The sequence below is a fragment of the Trichosurus vulpecula genome, chromosome 4 (assembly GCF_011100635.1).
Source record: "Trichosurus vulpecula isolate mTriVul1 chromosome 4, mTriVul1.pri, whole genome shotgun sequence".
In the NCBI taxonomy this organism is placed as follows: Eukaryota; Metazoa; Chordata; class Mammalia; order Diprotodontia; family Phalangeridae; genus Trichosurus; species Trichosurus vulpecula.
In genome coordinates, this window is record NC_050576.1 from 429,701,880 (window position 1) to 429,720,885 (window position 19,006).

The 19,006-nt window shown below is 38.6% G+C and overlaps 1 protein-coding gene across 1 annotated transcript; it reads right to left on the minus strand.

The window, feature by feature from the left end:
- Positions 1-1,915: 1,915 nt before the first annotated feature.
- Positions 1,916-16,950, minus strand: SUCNR1 (succinate receptor 1). The gene is made up of 2 exons (XM_036755826.1): positions 16,945-16,950; positions 1,916-2,875 (listed from the first exon to the last, which is right to left on the minus strand). Exons 1-2 carry the CDS (start codon positions 16,948-16,950, stop codon positions 1,931-1,933), a joined length of 951 nt encoding a protein of 316 aa, XP_036611721.1. The 3' UTR covers positions 1,916-1,930.
- Between the last annotated feature and the right edge of the window lie 2,056 nt (positions 16,951-19,006).

A 19,006-nucleotide genomic window follows, 5' to 3' on the forward strand; every position in this document is an offset into this window, starting at 1 on the left:
GATAACCCTATGCAGAGGGAGGGTGGTTTCTTCAAATTAATTATCATAGCATTTGGTTCCCAAGAAAAGAAGTGCTCTTTCTCCCCTCAAGTTTTCTAGGAGTCAGCAAGGTAAAAAGCATTTAATAAGTACCATGTTCCAAGCACTGCGCCACAGGCTCAGGGTACAAATGAAGGCAAAACCATGATGTCTGCTCTTGGGGAACTCACATCCTAACGGAGGAGTACAAACCACTATATACACACTAGATATACACATGGTAAATGGGATGCTCATTGTGGAGGGACAGGATGGGGAAAGGTCCTTTGAAGAAAATGGAATTTGAGCTGCGTCTTAAAGGGAGCCAGGCAAACCAGGGGGCAGAGGTAAGGAGGGAGAACGTTTCAGCCATTGTGGAGAGCCAGGCAGTGAATGGGTATCGTCAAGAGCTTGAGTGGAAGATCAGAGTCACTGGATCGAGAGTCCATGAAAGGGAGGAAGGTGGAAGAAGACAGCAAAGGCCAGGTTGTGAAGGATTTTGTATTTGGGCATGGAGGTCATGGAGCCACTGGAGTTTGAGTAGAAGGTGTGACATGGCTAGAACTGTGACTTAGGAGAATCACTTTGGCAGCTGAGCGGAGGGTGAACTGGAGCGGGGTGAGATTTGAGACAGAGAGACTAATGGAAGCCTCCTTCGATGATCCAGGTAGGAGGTAACAAGGGCCGACACCAGGGTGGTGGTTACAAGAGGGGAAAGAAAAGGATGCTACTTCTCAAATTCTCCTTTGCCTCTTCTCCCATTACCCTGTAGTATATTTAATGTACACATCATACCACACACCCCTGGAATTAATCAACAAGCATTTACTGACCACCTACTATACTGAATATCCCAGAAGTCTTAGTAGAATTTTAAATTTTGGTGTAGCTTAAAATGTATCCATCACCATGCGAGGTGTTCAGCAAACAAAGGCAAAAAAGAAATGAGTCTTGCCCTCAGGGAGCTTATATTGTAGCAAGGAATGTTCATAGACATATAACATGCATCCATAGAAATATAAAAGGATTTTGGAGGAGGACAAGAAACTTTTCTCCTCTTCCCTAATACTTCTTTCTCAATTTGTCAGTATTTCTATCCATAGAATTTAGTACCTCCATGTGTCTTTTCTCTACTGGCAAATTTCCTCATGGAGTAGGAAGAGAGATTTTGTCCATACTTGGTTCCTTTTGACAATAACCAGAGGAAACATTGTAAATAGCATACGGTTCAACCTGTCCACTCTTTCATCTCTCTATACCTACCTCTTCACATTGACCCAAGAGTCTTTCAACACATCTGTGATCTCACTAATGTGGGCATTCCTTCCAGTGATAGAGATTGGACTGCACAGCCTATGTGATTCCCATAAGTTCGCTTCAGAGAGGTTACCCAATGTGCTAGGGAGGTAGGGAGGAGAGGGTGTTGTCAACTTCTCTTGATTCATGAGGGTACTAATGGGGGCCATGGGCCATCTACCCCTTGCTCTCTCTACAGGAGGACCCCATTGTCTTTTCCATCATTTGTTGCAATGATGACATTCATACGTCACTCTTCTTTCCTCATTCCTTGAGTGTGATGTGTTGCATCCAGCTCTCACCCCGCATATGTCTCTCTATTGCCCTATTGGTGATCGGCAATTTCATTTCTTCAGAGACAGTAGAGTTCCTTGACTCATACCTAACATTTCTACAAGTATGTTGGTATTTTAAAAGATGGGCTTCCATTTTAGAGAAGCACAAGGGTAGTTGATATGTGTTTCAGGGAATGGTGCTAAAGACCTCTTCGATGAACCTGGGAGTCAACAAAACAAGTCAACAATCCACGTGACCTATCAGAAAAACAAAAACACATTCCCCCAAAGAAAGGAGAGTTCCACATATCTTTGAAGGATGCCATCAGCAGGCTAGTGGGTCACTTTCTAATGGAATTGAAGAAGATCCTCACTTGACTGACTATCATATCCCTGAAGTGATCTCCCATCAGGAAATAGAAAAGAGGATTGATCACACTGTTCAGAAAGGCCAAGGGTCGGGTCAGAATGTAGAATGAGTTGATGATGGCCTGTGTGCATTTGGACTGATTCCCAGCCTCAAGGAGGGAAGCTATCCTCACATTTCGCATGATGTGGTAGGGGGTAAAGAGAACTGAGAATATCACGACTGCCATGATGACCAAGTTGAGAGGTTTTTCAAGGGGGAGTGAAGTAGTGAGCTGTCTGCTTCTCTCCTTTAGGAAAAGGGCAATTTTCAGGTAAAAGAAACACATGACAAAGAGTGGAAAGAGGAACCCTAGCACTGTCAGACACACGCTATAGATAAGGTTGTTTTGGGGATCTCCAGAACTTGCATAGTCATTACAGGTGGTGTCATTGTTTGCTGTGGTTGGTTCAATGAAAAGGAGGATTGGTAGAAGCTCAAGGGTCACCCAAATCCAGATGGCTACGGAGATCAAGATAGAAACTTCCTTCTTTTGCAGGAAATGTTCTCGGAAGGGATATTTCATCAGCAGGTACCGGTCAATACTGATAAATGTGAGGAAAAGGATGCTCGTGTACAAGTTGGCATGGAGTAGGTACCTGTTAGTCTTGCACAGGATACGCCCATGTGTCCATTTCCCAATGGCATACCATCGCACCAACATGGGGAGTGTACACAGGAAGGCGAGGTCAGAAAGGGAGAGATTAAACAAGTAAATGTTGCCACTTTTCCAGTTTTTCAGACAAAAGAGATAGCCCAGGACAACAGCTGTGTTTCCAAGGATGCCAATGACAAACTCAATGGAATAGATGATAGGAAGAAAGTTCTCTTCTAGGGTGGCTGCTGCTCCCAGCCATTTCTCACAAGTGCTGTTCTCATCCTGAGCAAGATAAAGAAGAAAAAAAGTTAGGAACAAATCATGACATTTTTACTCTATGAATTCAAAACTGTGTGATAGAACCAAGCCTTACTGCTTCTGTTACCCCAGGAAAGTCATTTAAACTCCCTAGGACTCCATTTGCTTATCCATAAAAAGGGAGGGTTGAAGCAGCCTGAGGTCTAATCTAGCTCTAAATCTATGATCCAATGTATATTTTAAAAGTAAGCACCAGCCTCAGCAAAAACAAAACAAATGATAACAAATCACAAAAGTTGAATCATTGTAATCCTGTTTCCTAGGAAACACAGTAGAATTACATCTTCATGCAATTTTGAAAAGCAACATTCACGTGTCCTTCATCCACAAGGCCCCAACATTCCTAGGTGTGTCAACTCACCTGGGCTCAAAACCCAGCTCTCCTTTCATCACCTAGGTCAACTGGATGTCACGTCTCCTTTCTATGACTCAGCCTCCTCATCTTGTATGGCTCGAAGTAGGTAAGGTCCTCTCAAGCTGCAAAAATCTATGACCTGTCATCTTCCAATCTACAAGTACTAGTTTAATCTAACTACCCGAATTAGAAGCAATGACTTTGCAGACCAGACTTGCGAGTTCTCCTTTCCAATCTGACTCCAATCTATCTTTCCAGATTGGTTTCGGATTAGTCCTAATCTACATTCCATCAAAATGAGGCTACATAATTCTCTTAAATGCCTTTGCAAAGGTTGATCCACATCCTTGGAATGGTCTCCACTCTCACCTTGGCTTCTTGGAATGTCTAGCTTCTTTCAAGACTCAGTTTAAGGAGCATCTCCTGCAAAAGGCCTTTGGTGATTCCCTCATTTAATGACTTTGTATTCTCTATATTTCATATTTACTCATCTGTATATATGTTGTTTCTGACCAGCAGACTGTATGCTGCTTGAAAGCTTGAACATTTTCTTTTTGTCTCTGTATCTGTAGCTACAATAGTATGTGGCTAATAAAAGTAACTTAATAAATGTTTCTTTAAATTGCTGAGACAGACATTATACATAGAGCCTGATGCTTAGAATCAGAAAACTCCCAAATTCAAATCCTGCCTCAGATACCTTCTTGATGTGGGACTCTGGACAAGTCACATAACTCCTCTGTGACTCAGTTTCCTTATTGCAAAATGGAAAGAATGATAGTATCTACTTCGTAGGGATGACAAAGACCAAATAAGATGATTCTCTATATATGTATTAATATACATATATATAGATACAGTGCTTTAAGTTTTCTTGATTTTAAGGTGCTATAAAAATGTTAGCTATTAGCATTAATATTGAATCCTTAAATATCTGCAAGGTCAACAACATTTTCTTTTCAAAACTTATTTTGAAAGTCTTCTGAGGCTTAAGGACAATCAGGCAACTCCTTCAACCTTCTATTTTGGGAAATTAACAAAAATAAAAGTGGGCATTTTATTTTCTGAAAAATATACAAGTGCAAACATTAAGAAAAACTAGTTGTATCTGATTTTTGTTATTCCTGAAGCTTTCACAAAACAAGCCCATTTGCCAGGTTTGGAAGAGCTGATTTCCACGGTTTGAGGAAAGTTCCTGGGGACTGCACCATAAATAAGTCTAACATGTAAGTACCACTCGCTGCATTATTATTCAGAGTTCCTTCCATAATCAGAAAACCAAAGCTTCTAGAAATGATTTTAAATTTATTTCATGTCCCCCAAAAAAGAAAGAGAGATTTTTTTTTCAAGAATCAGCTTATATCAGTGACATGCGATCATAGAACACCATTTGGGGACCTAAAAGATGGGGACAAGGTGGAGCATTACAGTAATCATGCCAGGAAAAAAATCCCAGCAATAATAGAATGTCTTTTTAAAATGCTAAATTTTCCCTTACATTTCCTCCAAATGTTCCAGTTAGGAGCCCCTTAGTCAGAAGTAAGTGCAAAGTTCAAGTCAGAGACCCATCCACAAGTGCTCTCAAGTTTAGCAGCACCATCTTGGGTAAGTGGCTGAAAAGACATGCAGTAGTAATAACTCATTTTTATAGTCTTAGAATGAGAAAGCCCTTCATATATATTATCTTTGAAGCTCACAAGGACACTGTTGGTGGAACTGCGAATTGGTCGCACCATTGAATAAATGATTTATTTATTTAGAATTCAATTTACCATCTTATTTTTCCCCTCTTTGCACTTAATAGTATCTTATGTTTTCCAATTATATGTAAAGATAGTTTTCAACATTCACTTTTGTAAGATTTTGAGTTCCAAATTTTTTCCCTCCCCCCCTTCCCAAGACAGCAAGTAATAGGATATAGGTTATACATGTACAATCATGTTAAACATATTTTTACATTAGCCATGTTGTGGAGTAAGAATCAGAACAAAAGGGGAAAATTGTAAGAAAGAAAAAAACAACAAAAAAGTAAAATTAGTTTGCCTTGATCTGCATTCAGACTCCATACTTCTTCCTCTGGATGTGAACAGCATTTTCCATCACTAGTCTTTTGGAATTATCTTGGGTCACCTTACTACTGAGAAGAGCTAAGTCTATCACGGTTGATCATTGCACGATGTTGCTGTTACTGTGTACCATGTTCTTCTGGTTCTGCTCACTTCACTCAGCATGAGTTCATGTAAGTGTTTCCAGGTTTTTTGAAATTTGTCTGCTCATCATTTCTTATAGAACAATAGTATTCCATTCCATTCATATGCTACAACTAATTTAGCCATTTCCCAACTAATGGACACACCTCACTTTTCAATTCTTTGCCACCATAGAAAGAGCTGCTATACTTTTATACATGTTGGTCCTTTTCCATTTTTTATGATCTCTTTGAGATACAGACCTAGTAGCAGTATTGCTGGATCAAAGGGTATGTACAGTTTTATAGACCTTTGGGCTTAGTTCCAAATTGCTATCCAGAATAGTTAGATCAGTTCACAATTCCACCAACAATGCATGAGTGTTCCAATTTTCCCACTGTATTGGTAATTAAGGTGGGACTTTTTTATTGTTTTCTCTTTGAGAATGCTAAAGTAATCAAGTGCTTTAGATTAAATCTTACTAGGTACAAAGCCCCAGGCCCACACCCTTTTGCTGATTAGGTGTGAAGCCTTTAGGCCCTAAGAAGGGTATGTAAATTCAGAGGTTAGCATTTTGTTTGGGGGTTCTCACTCACTGGAAGAGTGTGGTGTGATTTGAGCAGATGAGACTCTTGGTAGCCACTGGAGCCCCCTGGCTTTGGAAAAACCCAGATGCTGATGCTTCTCTGGTAACTATGTATTGCTATTGATAGACTAGTTTGTGTTATTTGCTCTGTCTATATAATGTGTGTTTGTGATTTCTCTTTGTATTCTCTCTGAAGTTCAGGGTGCTGGCTTTTCCTCTTAAACTAAGTGAATGAAATATGTGTGTTTAATTAAAGTGAGATTGCTAAGCCCTTAAAGTTGCTTTTCTTAGAAAAGTAGATCAAAGAACCTGTGCTGGCAGCCCTTGTTGCTGGTCTTGTTGGGTCTTACACCTCAGCAGCAGCTGCAAGCAACATTGCTGTTACACCCACATCTTCTCCAATATTTATCATTTGCCTTATATGTCCTTAACCAATCCGATAGTGTGAGGTGGTGAGGTGGTACCTCAGAGTTGTTTTAATTTGAATTTCTCTAATCAATAGTGATTTAGAGCATTTTGGATGAACCATTTCTTAAATACTTACTATTTGAAAAGCCCTATGATAAGCACTGGAGATACAGTTAGAAAAGTAAGACTCTTCTCTCAAAGAGCTCATGTTCTAATGGGCAGGATAACACATACGGCAGCTTTCAGTTCCAAGTGAGATGGAAAGGACCCATGATCCTTAAGGAGCAGTGTCAAAGCAGATGTTGTTGCTTCTCCTTTCATGGCATTCTCACTGAAAAAAATCTTACTAGTTTTGATGTTGAATCATTTGACAATGCTAAAGATTTTGGTGAGAGGAACCATTTTGGAGAATAAATTGGAATTATTCTAAAAATAAAAAAGTGACCACAATATCCATGTCTTTTGGCCTAGAGATCCTACTACTACTACTACTACTACTACTACTACTACTACTACACACACACACACACACACACGTGTATACATGTATACCTTAATAACTTAAAACTACACTATGATTTTTGTGTGACCTTGTATATCTACATGCATATATGTATATATACGTAAGTATATGTGTGTTTATACACAGTGACTCAAAAGTCTTAGTGTGGTTTTAAGCTATTAAGGTTTGAAACCACACTGAGAATTTGGGAGCAGTCTATATATCTATCTCAAGGGGCTCAAATACAGAAATAATGGTTCCACATACACCAAAATATTCATAGTAGTCCTTTATCAATAGTAGCAAAAAACTGGAAACAAAGGAGATGCCAGTCCACCGGAGAACAGAAAAATAAGTTATGCTGGGTGAATGGAACAGAATATTCCTAGACCTTAAGAAATGGCAATTCTGAAGTATTCAGAAAAGCAAATGAAGACTTAGAAGAACTAATATGGAGTAAAATATGCAGGAAAACACACCCATTATTACAACAATATAAATGGAAGGAACAACAACCAAAATAGACTGAGTGTTACAAATGATAAAGATCGAGCTTGACCTTGGAGAAGAGATCAGAAAACGCACTTCCCTCCCTTATTTGGAGAGGTGAAATAGTGCTGGTGTAAAATGCTGCATCAGACTGAGCTGATGTGTTCTAGTTTTGTTAATTGCTTATTTCTGCTATTTTTTATTCTTTGTTGCAAGGGATAGTTCCTGCATGGTATTGGAGGGTAGACAGAGATATGTGGAGATGGAGGAAAATAAAAGTTAGCATTATAAGGTTGTGTTAAAGAGTCTCTTTAAGAAATGAACATGTGATTTATACTTTGATGGGTTGGCTTTAAACAAAACTTATTTCATGTGTCAAAATGAAAAATGATTACAGTTAAAGGCCCTTTTAGAGCAGGAATAACATTTGTGGCTAATTTTGCGCCCACCTGAACCTCCTCTTGCCTTCCTCCCCCCATCCTCCTCACATACAATCTGGTCCCACCTCCCTCCACATCTCTTGCTAGAGTGCCTAGCTTTCTGCCCCCAGTGTATTCTCCAAACTTGCCTGAATGTGTGAGACATAGAGGGCAGGTTGAGTCACTATGCTAGAGGGATAATAGCAACAGGAAAAGCCAGTGTTACTAGGAGCTAGATGACCAGTGAACCCAAAGGCAGAACAAGGAAGATACGGGCAAGGGAATGTCCAAGGGTTGGAGCTTTATCCCTGGACTTCTCCAGCTAAAGATGAAGGCAACACCAATGGGAAAGACCAAAGTTAGAAGAGGTTACAAAGCACTAGATGGTTCTGTCTTCTGGCATTTGTTACCTTGCTCATAAATGCACCACCATACTGCTTTTCTTTAGTTTTCTTCTAATACGTGGGAGATTGCAAGGACGGGAATCTTAAAGCCAACCCTTGCAGAGTAAGTTAAGTCTCCCAAGACCCTCAATATTTAGTTCATTAGGTACCAAAAGATAGTGGGATGATTACAAGGATCATTAGGAGTATTGTTTTTGCAAATGTTTCACAGGCTCCAAAGATGCTTCCCAGGACCCTTCTCTTTCCATAAAATAGCCCCCCAATCCTAATAGAATCAGGATGTCTTTTCCTATACAGAATTAACATTTCTATTTCTACCTCTTGATGCTTTTAAAAATGAACAGAAGCAGTGACAAAATGGCTACAAGTTAATTTACAAAATTTCGCTTTGGAGATTCTTCAAATGGTTGGGAGAGAACAGCAATGAAAGGGGAATCCTGAGTCCTCCAAGCTATCTCTCAAACCATGCCTGGGTCTCCAAAACTTCATGTAAAGTCATGCTCACATAAATGGGTTAATCATTTTAAAAATATAAATTCTGTGAAAGAAGCCAGGAGTCATTCAGTTTACTCCTCTGGGCATTTGAGCAACACTCAATATCACATTTATGTTGTAATTTCCCACTGGCTTTTTTTTCTATGAGTTGATAAGTTTTTGATTTTGCAAAATGCATTTGCAACCATTTCAAATACACTTGAGATTTTACTGGTAAAACTGGAATAAACAATTTAGGAATTTCTCACTGTGTTAAAACATTTTATGATAACAACAAAACCAATAATGATAAAAAATATAATAGCTGGTATTCACATGGCATTTTAAAGACTGAAAAGCACTCTACCTAGGGAATCTCCAAGAACCCTGAGAAGGGCTCTTCCTAAGCAATCCAAGATGGAGTGCCTCTGCCAAAAATAAGTTACTGCTTCTATTTAATAAGTTTTTCAATTATTAAAACTCTTTGACTGCTGGGGGAAAGAAAAACCATTAAGTTTTTGACCACTTTGCATTTGTTGTACATATGACATCCTACACCAAAGAATTAAAATATTAATATTCTATGCTCTGATATAATATTTATTAGGTACTTGTATTTACAAATAATCATGTGACTCCTTATACATACATTCATATGGCATCTTAGGTCACATTTTTTGGAAATCATAGTGGTTTAAGTTGTTCAATATCTTGGGAGGTTTTTTTTTCTTTTCAAAACATCCTCAGGTTTCTTTTCCCTTGACATTGTAATAAATAGTAATATTAAATAAAAATAACATTCATATTAAATGCACACAATGATAGTCATCTTAAAAAGCTTCCTCAATATACGTTGCTAGCCAAAGACAAGAACAACATATAGTCCTAGCAAGCATAATATTGTTTGTCCCCTATAATTCCCCTGCTAAACAACAGAAGCTATTTCAGTAACTCCTTTACTGATTTTAGTGAAATTTTAAGCTCTTGAAACATTGTCAGAGACTACCAACATCATCCATAAGCTGAACCAAGGCTTTGGCAATTTTGTTTTAAAGGAATATTAGTTTTCAGAGAGATTGGAGCTTTTGACATTAACCCTCAAGACAGAAAGCAATTTAGAAGTTAACAATCAACCACTTAGAGTTACCCCCTTCCCCCTTTTTGGAGTGAATTTGGCCCAGATGGCCTGGTTTAAGCAGTATCCAAAACACCAACCACCCACTTTTCTAGGGAGGCCACTAGTTGCTGGCCCAACATGACAGGAAAAAAACCACACTCCCGTGGGTAAGGAATATTGTAGCTTACCATTCTTCTGGATGGGCAGGCACTCCTCAGCAGCCCAGTGCTGACTGATGTTTGTGGCTGGCCGGACCACAGCTGGATTGCCTTATTTCAACTCATTTGCATATCATGCAATCATTCAAAACACATGGACGAGTTTATTTATCTGACTGGCCAAAGCAAACCTATGTGCAGCTTCCTGTAGAGAGGAGGCACAAGCCCATTAACTCTTTCATGAGGAAGGAAGAACAAACTGAAGATTTAGAAAAGTCTGATATTTCAATTCCCTTATGTACAATTAAGACATAAGCCAACCTTTTCTTCTTTTTACTAGTACACTTTCTTGCCTGAAAATGAATCAGAGCTAATTAATATGTTGTAGGATCATAATTTTAGCACTAGGAGAGACCTTATAGGTCATCCTACCGATAGGATCATCATAATAGCTACTAGCTAGCATTTATATATCTCTTTAAGGTCTGTAAACCATTTTACAAGTAGTATCTCATTTTATCCTCACAACAACCCTGGGAGATATTATTCCTTATTTCAAAGTTGAGGAAACTGAGGTTAAGTGACTTGACCAGAGTGATACTGCTAGTAAGTAGCTGAGGCTGAATTTGAACTCAGGTCTTCCTGAGTCCAGGCCCAGTGCTCAATCCACTGAACCATGTCTCTGAAACAGAAGATCATATATTTCGAGCTGGAAATGGAACTTCAGAAGCCATCCAGTCAACCTCTTCCCCACCCCACCCTTTTTTCACTCTGTTGTTGTTGACTCAACTATTCATGACCCCATTTGGGGTTTTCTTGGCAGAGATACTGGAATGGTTTGCTATTTCCTTCCCCAGGTCATTTTACAGAAGAGGAAACTGAGGCCAACAGGGTTAAGTGACTTGCCCAGGGTCACACAACTAGAAAGTATCTGAGGTTGGATTTGAACTCAGGATGATGAGTCTTCCTGACTCCAGACTGGGCACTCTGTGCACTATGACACCACCTAGATGTCACATTTCACTTTAAAGATTAAGAAACTAAAGGTCAGAGAGGCTAATTCATTTGCCTAAAGTCACAAACATAGTCAATAAGAGAAGCAGGATTGGAAACCAGGTCCTGTGACTCCAAATCCCATTCTTTTGCCACTGTGCCCCACTTCCTCTCCTTCTCTGTGTAGCAGGTAGGAAGTTAAGGGCGTGGAGACAAGAAGTTGAGTGATTTGAAGACTTTAAGTCAGGTGTGTGCATGTGTGTGTGTGTGTGAGACTCCAAGGCTGAATCTCCAAACTACTCTTCTTGGTTACATCTCTTCAATGAGTGTTTTTCTCCCTAACTTATACATAGGTTATCCTGAAGCTGACTTGCCAGAAACTGGAGCCAATGAAGTGCTCTGTCAGTATCCTTTCCATGTAGCAGGCAATGAAGTCCTCAATTACCAGCCTCCCCTTTCTCCACTTTCTAGCATTCAGACTTAAAGATGTGCAAAAAGAATGCCTTAGATACCCAGGAATGAAAGGGGAGGTGATAGCTAAAATAAAAGTGACAGGTGTGACCTGAGTGCATTCAAACAAGCACCTTGAATTGCACCTGGAAGCAAGCTGCTGCTAACGTAGACCAGACCTTCTTCATCTTTGTCTGTCCTGGTCCCTTTGGGCATACTGGTAAAGTCCATGGACCCCTTCTCAGAATTGTGCTTTTAAATACATAAAGTAAAATACTACATAGGATTGCAAAGAAAACCAATTATATTTGAATTATAGTTATCAACACATTACATATAAATATATACATATCTATCCATCCATCCATTCATCCATCCATCCATCCATCCATCCATCTATCTATCTTTCTACCTATCTGTCTATCATCTATCTATCTATCAATCTATCTAAAGTTCTCACCATCCCAGGTTAAGAACCATTGGCTGTAGATCACAATGCACATTTGGCTCATGCTGCAAATGTCTATCAAAAGTAGTTAGACAAATCTGCTCCAATGAGCTCTGCCTGATATGAAATCTATATAATAAATACAGCAATTCATCAATTAAGTGCCAGTTTGGGATTTAGAGGGGAAAAACCATGCCTGAAGTCAACATCTATAGTTCTGTTTTGTTTCTTTGTTTTTTTCCCCACAGAGGCAAAGCTAGATCTGGAGTTTAAAAGAAATGTCTCATTTGCTATCCGCTCATTTCTTTGTGAGGCTAGAAGGGAAATATTGTGTAATCAGACTTCCTTTCCTAAAAAGAAGAAACAGTGCCAGTGCAAATTGAACAGTCCTTTCCAGGTTTTCAATGTACATGTACATGATCACAAGGATCATACACTAAAAACATATGGGATTTATACCAGGGATGAAAGACTGGTTCAATATTAGGAAAGCTCAGTATAATTAATCATACCAATAAAAAACAACAAAATCACAATTATGTTGATACAGAAAGAACTTTTCACAAAGTATAATACCCACTAGTATTAAAAAACACCAGACAGCATAGGATCAAAAGGATTCTTTCTTAAAATGACAATATCTCTCTAAAACCAGCAGTGAGCATTATCTGTAATGGGGATAGACTTGAAGCCTTCTCAATAAGATCAGGAGTGAAGCAAGAATGTCCGTGATCGCCATTATTCAATATTGTACTGGAAATGCTAGCTATAGCAATAAGACAAAAAGAAATTGAAGGAAAAACATAAGCAATGAGGAAATAAAATTGTCACTCTTTGCAGATAATATAATGCTATACTTACACAACATTAGCAAAGTTGCAAGATATAAAATAAACCCACATAAATCATCAGCACTTCTATATACTACCAACAATACCCAGTAGGAAGAAATAGAGAGAGAAATCCCATTTAAAATGACTACAGACAATATAAAATATTTGCAAGTCTACCTTCTAAGACAAACCCAGGGATGATACAAATACAATTACAAAACACTCTTCACACAAATAAAGACATATCTAAACAATTAAAGAAATGTTAATTGCTCATGGGTAGGTTGAGCCAATATAATTAAAATGACATTTCTCCATAAATTAATTTACTCATTCTGTGTCATACAAAACAAACTACCAAAGAATTATTTTATAGAACTAGGAAAAATAATAAAATTCATCTGAAAGAACAAAGGATCAAGAATATCAAAGAAATCAATGGGGAAAAAATAAAAGAAGGAGGCCTAGAAGTATCCGATTTCAAATTATGCTACAAAGTGGTAATCATAAAAACAATATGGTGCTGGATAAAACACAGAGTGGTTGATCAGTAGAAGAGATTAAGTACACAATATGCAGAAGTAAATTACCACAGTATTGTAATGTTTAATGAGCCCAAAGATCCAAGTTATTGACAAACAGTTTATGACCAAATAAGATAGAGATGATTATAAGAAGTAAAAGGTATAATTTTAATTACATTACATTAAAAAAGGATTTGCACAAACCAAACCAATGCAACCAAAATTAGAAGGAAAATAAGAAACTTAAGGGAATTTTTTTTTCATTTTCTCAAATAAAGGCCTCATTTCTCAAATACATGAGGAACTGAACCAAATTTCTAAAAATAAGAGTCATTCCTCAATTGATTAATTGGTCAAAGGACATGAATAGGCAGTTTTCCGAAGAAGAAATCAAAACTCTCAATAGTCATGGAAAAATGCTCTAAATCACTACTGACTAGAGAAACGCACATTAAAACAATTCTGAGGTACCACCTCACACCTATCAGATTGGCTAATATGACAGAAAAAGAAAATGACAAATGCTGAAGGAGATTGGGAAAATAGGGATCATTAATGCCCCATTGGGCAGCTAGGTGGTACAGTGGATAGAGCACCAGCCCTGGAGTCAGGAGGACCTTCATTCAAATCCAGTCTCAGACAATACTAACTGTGTGAACTTGAGCAAGTTAATAACCCTGTTTGCCTCAGTTTCCTCATCTGTAAAATAAGCTAGAGAAGGAAATGGCAAACCACTCCAGTATCTTTGCCAAGAAAATCCCAAATGGGGTCACAGAGAGTGGGATACAAATGAAATGACTCAAAAAGAACAACAATGCATTGTTGCTGGAGTCGTGAACTGGACCAACCATTCTGGAAAGCAATTTGGGACTATACCCAAAAGGCTATAAAACTGTGCATACCCTTTGAGCCAAAAATACCTCTACTAGGTCTGTACCCCAAAGAGATCAAAGAAAAAGGAAGCACCCATAAGTATAAAAATATTTGTAGCAGCTCTTTTTGTGGTGGCAAAGAATTGGAAATTGAGGGGATGCCCATTGATTGAGGAATGACTGAACAAGTTGCGGTAGAATGTGATAGAATACTACTTTGCTGTAAGAAATGACAAGTAGGATGGTTTCAGAAAAACCTGGGAAGAATTATATGAACTAATGCAAAGTGAAGTGAGCAGAACCAGGAGAACATTGTACACAGTAACAGCAATGTTATAGGAGTATCAATTGTGAAAGACTTTGCTACTTTGATCAATACAGTGATCCAAGGCAATTCCAAAGGATCTGCAATAAAAAATGCAATTCACCTCCAGAGAGAGAAGTGATAACTGCTGAGTGCAGATTGAAGCATATTTTTTTCTTTATGTTTAAACATTTATTTATTTATTTAGCAACATGGCTAACGAGGAAATGTCTCTTATGAATTCACATGTATATTTTGCATCGTGTTGCTTGCCTTCTCAGTGGATGGGGGGTGGAGCTAGAAGGAGGAAGAGATTGGAATTCAAAATTTTAGAAATGTAAAGTAACAAAAAAACAAATAAAACAAAAGACACTTGGGCACGAGGAGAGACGTATACTGATTTCACATTTCATTCTCTCTACTCACATCACTCTAAGCTAATTTAGGCTCTTAAAACTGGAAACTTGAACTATCACCAAAGAATCCTGATAGGACTCCTGTCTTCCAGGATCTCCCTTCTAAGACCATCCTTCATACCAGTGGGAGGACTTTCCAGGGCTCCCTATTGCCTCTAAGATAGGGTTGTTTAACTCTTGTGCTTTTCTTGGGACACCTTGGAGTTCTGAGACCACCTCAAACATTCATTTATTCTAAACAAGTCATTCAACCTCCCACACTCTTAGTTTTCTCATGTATAAAAGGTGAACAATGATACTATTATTATACTTTAAATTTAGTCTTATAAGTTAAAGAAGAAAAGTAAAGCTTTTCAAATCACAATGGGCTTTCAGTATTAATTTATGTGTATAAAAGTGAAAAATTATCTAACCAAAAATGACCCCAAATTGGAAAGATCTAAATACTGACAAAAGTAGCGATATTGGATCTGGTGGAAATATTTAATCACCAAGACTAGATTTCTGAGATTAAAAAAAAAACATTGCAAGTGCCTATATTCCATCAAAAACCAAAACTACTTTTTGCCAATATTCTAAGGATCCATTATGCTCACAGTGGAGTTACACCCTTCCTTTTCACAAATGAGTAGATGGTCATCATATCACCCCGATAGGATGATCATCTTCTCAGACATTGAGAGGCAGGAAATTCATCACTGGACTTATATACAAAGCCTTTTGAGCTCGCTTGGAGCTTTCTTTTCTTAAAAACAGGCAGGGTCTCTATAACATCTTTTGTTTTCCAAGCACTGTGTTAAGCACTTTACAAATATTATCTCATTTGATCCTCACAACAACTCTGGGAGGTAGGTGTTGTTATTCTCCCCCCACACACACTTTTACAGTTGAGAAAACTGAGGCAGATAGAGGTTAATTGATTGGCCCAAAGTCACACAGAGAATAGGCGTCTGAGGCTGGATTGAGTCTTCCTGACTGGTGGCTCTGCATTTGACCTACCACACCATCTACTGCCTAACCTGTGTAGCTTTCCAAAGCACATTTTGATACCAAAATGAGGCATCTTATAAAAACTTTACTAGAAGAAGAAATCCCCATGTAAGGTTATGATATGTCATATGAGAAAGACCTGATCTGGGAACAATAAGAACTCCCTTTAGGAGGGTGGGGAGATACTTAATTCAAATCTAAGGTTGCTCAGATTATGGAAGGGGGGGAAACGTTTTTGAAAAATCCAAGAGTATTTTAAGGACAGCATTTACACATTTCTGGGGCTATGCAACCATTTCCAAGACCAAACCAGTGTTTCCCATTTCAAAATATGCCTTCTGGAATCTGGAAAAGATCAACATTTGAAATGTAAGCATCTAACCAGAAGAAGGTTTGAGGAATTTATAACGTCCCTAGACAAAGGAAGTTATGTAAAAGTTCTTAGAGTCTATTTCTGTTCCGTCACCAAGAAATCAGCTACTTCGAAATGGCTTCTATTGTATCAGGAAGAGCTCTGGGGTACAAATCTCCATTCTGACCCAAAGCCACATGACTGCTGCTTAACCTTTCAGCCTTGATTTCCCTTTCTTTCAAATGTGGATAATAACATTTGTTTTTGTCATCATCATGGAAGATGTCCAGCCCACACTAAAAAGCAGGGTCCCCTTTCTGCTGTTCATCTCATTTCCAAGTCTTGCTTCTCCATTCTCTCTATTGTCTTGTCTTCTCATAATAATACCTCCCATTTCTACAATACATTAGGGTTGCAGAACACTTTCCTCACAACAATTCTAGGAGGCAGGTTAAGTGGACAGAGGGTGTTCCCCATTTTACAAATAAGGAAACCGAAACTTTGAACACAGCTGTGTTTTATGTGTTGGCTAATGTGTAGCTAATATGGATCTGAGGCAAGATTTGAACCCAGCTTTCCTGACTCAAGATCTGGTGCCCAATATGCTTTGGCACACCTCATCTTGCCTTTTGGGGAGAAAAATATTATAATGATTATTTTAAAAAAATTGTAATTTTTTAAACATCTAGCCCACTTCAAACTTCCATAATCCTAATGTAGCTCCCTACTCTGCCCTCCAAAGATCCTCACCGGCATTCTTCTCTGTAAGGATCCTAGAATCAGAAAACTGATTGTTGGAGTTGGGGATCTACATACTGCCTTTTATTCCTTATCTGTGTAGTGGGGAGTCTGGTGCATGCACAGACCCCATAAGCTTGCCTAAGATGGTATCATCATTTGGAAGTCTTTAGGAAGCAGATGAGCAGGTGTGGACATTTTATAACTGGTTCCAGTTGGCTAACCATATAGTTAGGAAGGACTTTTTTTCTATTAGCTTCATAGCTGGAACTATCAGTGTCTTCTGTGACTCCACTCTTTGTCAGTCTTCACATCATTGTCTTCAGCTTCTGTCTGATGGTGTGATGTTGAGAGATGAGAGACCATACCATGAGGGGAAAAGTGGTGGGACCTTCTCCTTCTGAGGCCATATGTTCCCCCAAGAAACAGGGCCACCTTGGCCTGCTTGTTCATTCCTTTCCATTCTAAAGGCAGTGAGTAGAATCTCCAACCTCAGGATCGCAGACCAGGGGAATCCAGGAGGCAAAATCCAGGCTGGGTTTTACAGCCAGCATAGCATGAATGCCCAAAGGAATATGTAGGTACCTTTGGGAGTGATCTTTAGCACCTGTGGGACCCTAGCCTAGTTGAAGGATTCATCTGGCAGTCATGCCACATTTAGACATGAACTTAGTGAGATCAACCACACGTAGAAACTGAACAAACTGAGAAACTGAGCTTACTCCTCCTCAGACACCAGTGTGGTGTAGGAAGGATTATGCCCCAAGGGCATTAGAAAAATTGTTTTTTTATGCTAGTTCTCATTATGTCTGAGAAGTAAATACTCCATTGTAAAAGCCAATTGATGTCAAGTACATAAATGGAACTGGGCCACTGTCACTTGTCCCCTAAAATGGGTGACAACAGAGTCAGTAGAGACTTAAACTGATAGGAGAGAAAAGTATGACTTCACAAATCACTCCGGATACTCAAGAACTTTGTGAAAAGAAGTAGCTCCCTAGCCCAAAGAGAATGGGGGCAGGGTATGCATGTTATGTTTATTTCTGGATATAAAAGACATTTGTTCCATTTTATATTGATCTTTGCAATTTTTGATATTTGGACTACACAAGTCTAGAATTTCTCAGCCTTGCCCAAGCTTAGCTAAAATATAATAAAAACATAAGGTCTTCAATCCACGAGGCATTTCACTTTCCAGTAGCCACTCCTAAGCTAACAACTGGCTTTCCTTTGCAATAAAAGAACTTTGATCATAGACTGGCTCCCTTTTTCCTGCTTTTAATAGTCACATGTATACAGTTCAAGAAGAAACCAAATGAATTGTTTGTTTCTCTCTCCCCCTCCTCTCTTCCACCCTTGTTAAAGTTCTCTCTCAGAAAAATCTGTCTAGGAATAAGCTTTGAGCGCCTTAGAGAAAGTACCCTCATCAAATTGAAATGATTGCTAATCTGACAGTTACTCTTCTCTCATGGGGATGCAGAGGGGCATCCCTGTTTTTGATCACATTCATAAGTATCTGGCTTCTCTTTGGTCCATATGTTTTCTCTATGATATCCCTTAAAGCACAGAGCTCAGAAGGAACAGATTACCTTAGGACAAACCTGAGCAGCACCAGATATATAAAAAAAGATTACTTCCATGTAATCTGGACATGAACATGTTCAATTACCCTTTTCTTTTAAAATTATGCTTGACTGTATGTACCTTGAGGGCAGGGAATGATTTTTGGTCATTTTTTGTAGCCTTTCACATAATAGGCACTTTGTGAGTACTTAATAATTTGATTTCATTTTATTAGTAAAACAAGCATTAAGTGCCCACTAATGCTAGGTCTAGAGGGTATAAAAATAGATGGGACAAAGGCCCTGCTCTCCAGAAACTTCTCTTCTGTATGGTCTAGATCTCTCTTATAAGGGCATTTGAAATTCAATTTAAAAAAATCAATTGAACAAGCATCTTTTGAGTAGATGCTACATTTCAGATATGATGCTGGGCACTGAAGATAAATAAAAAAGCCCCTGACCTCAAGGAACTTTAGTTGTACTGGGAAAGACAAGTGGAAGTTTGAGTTCTT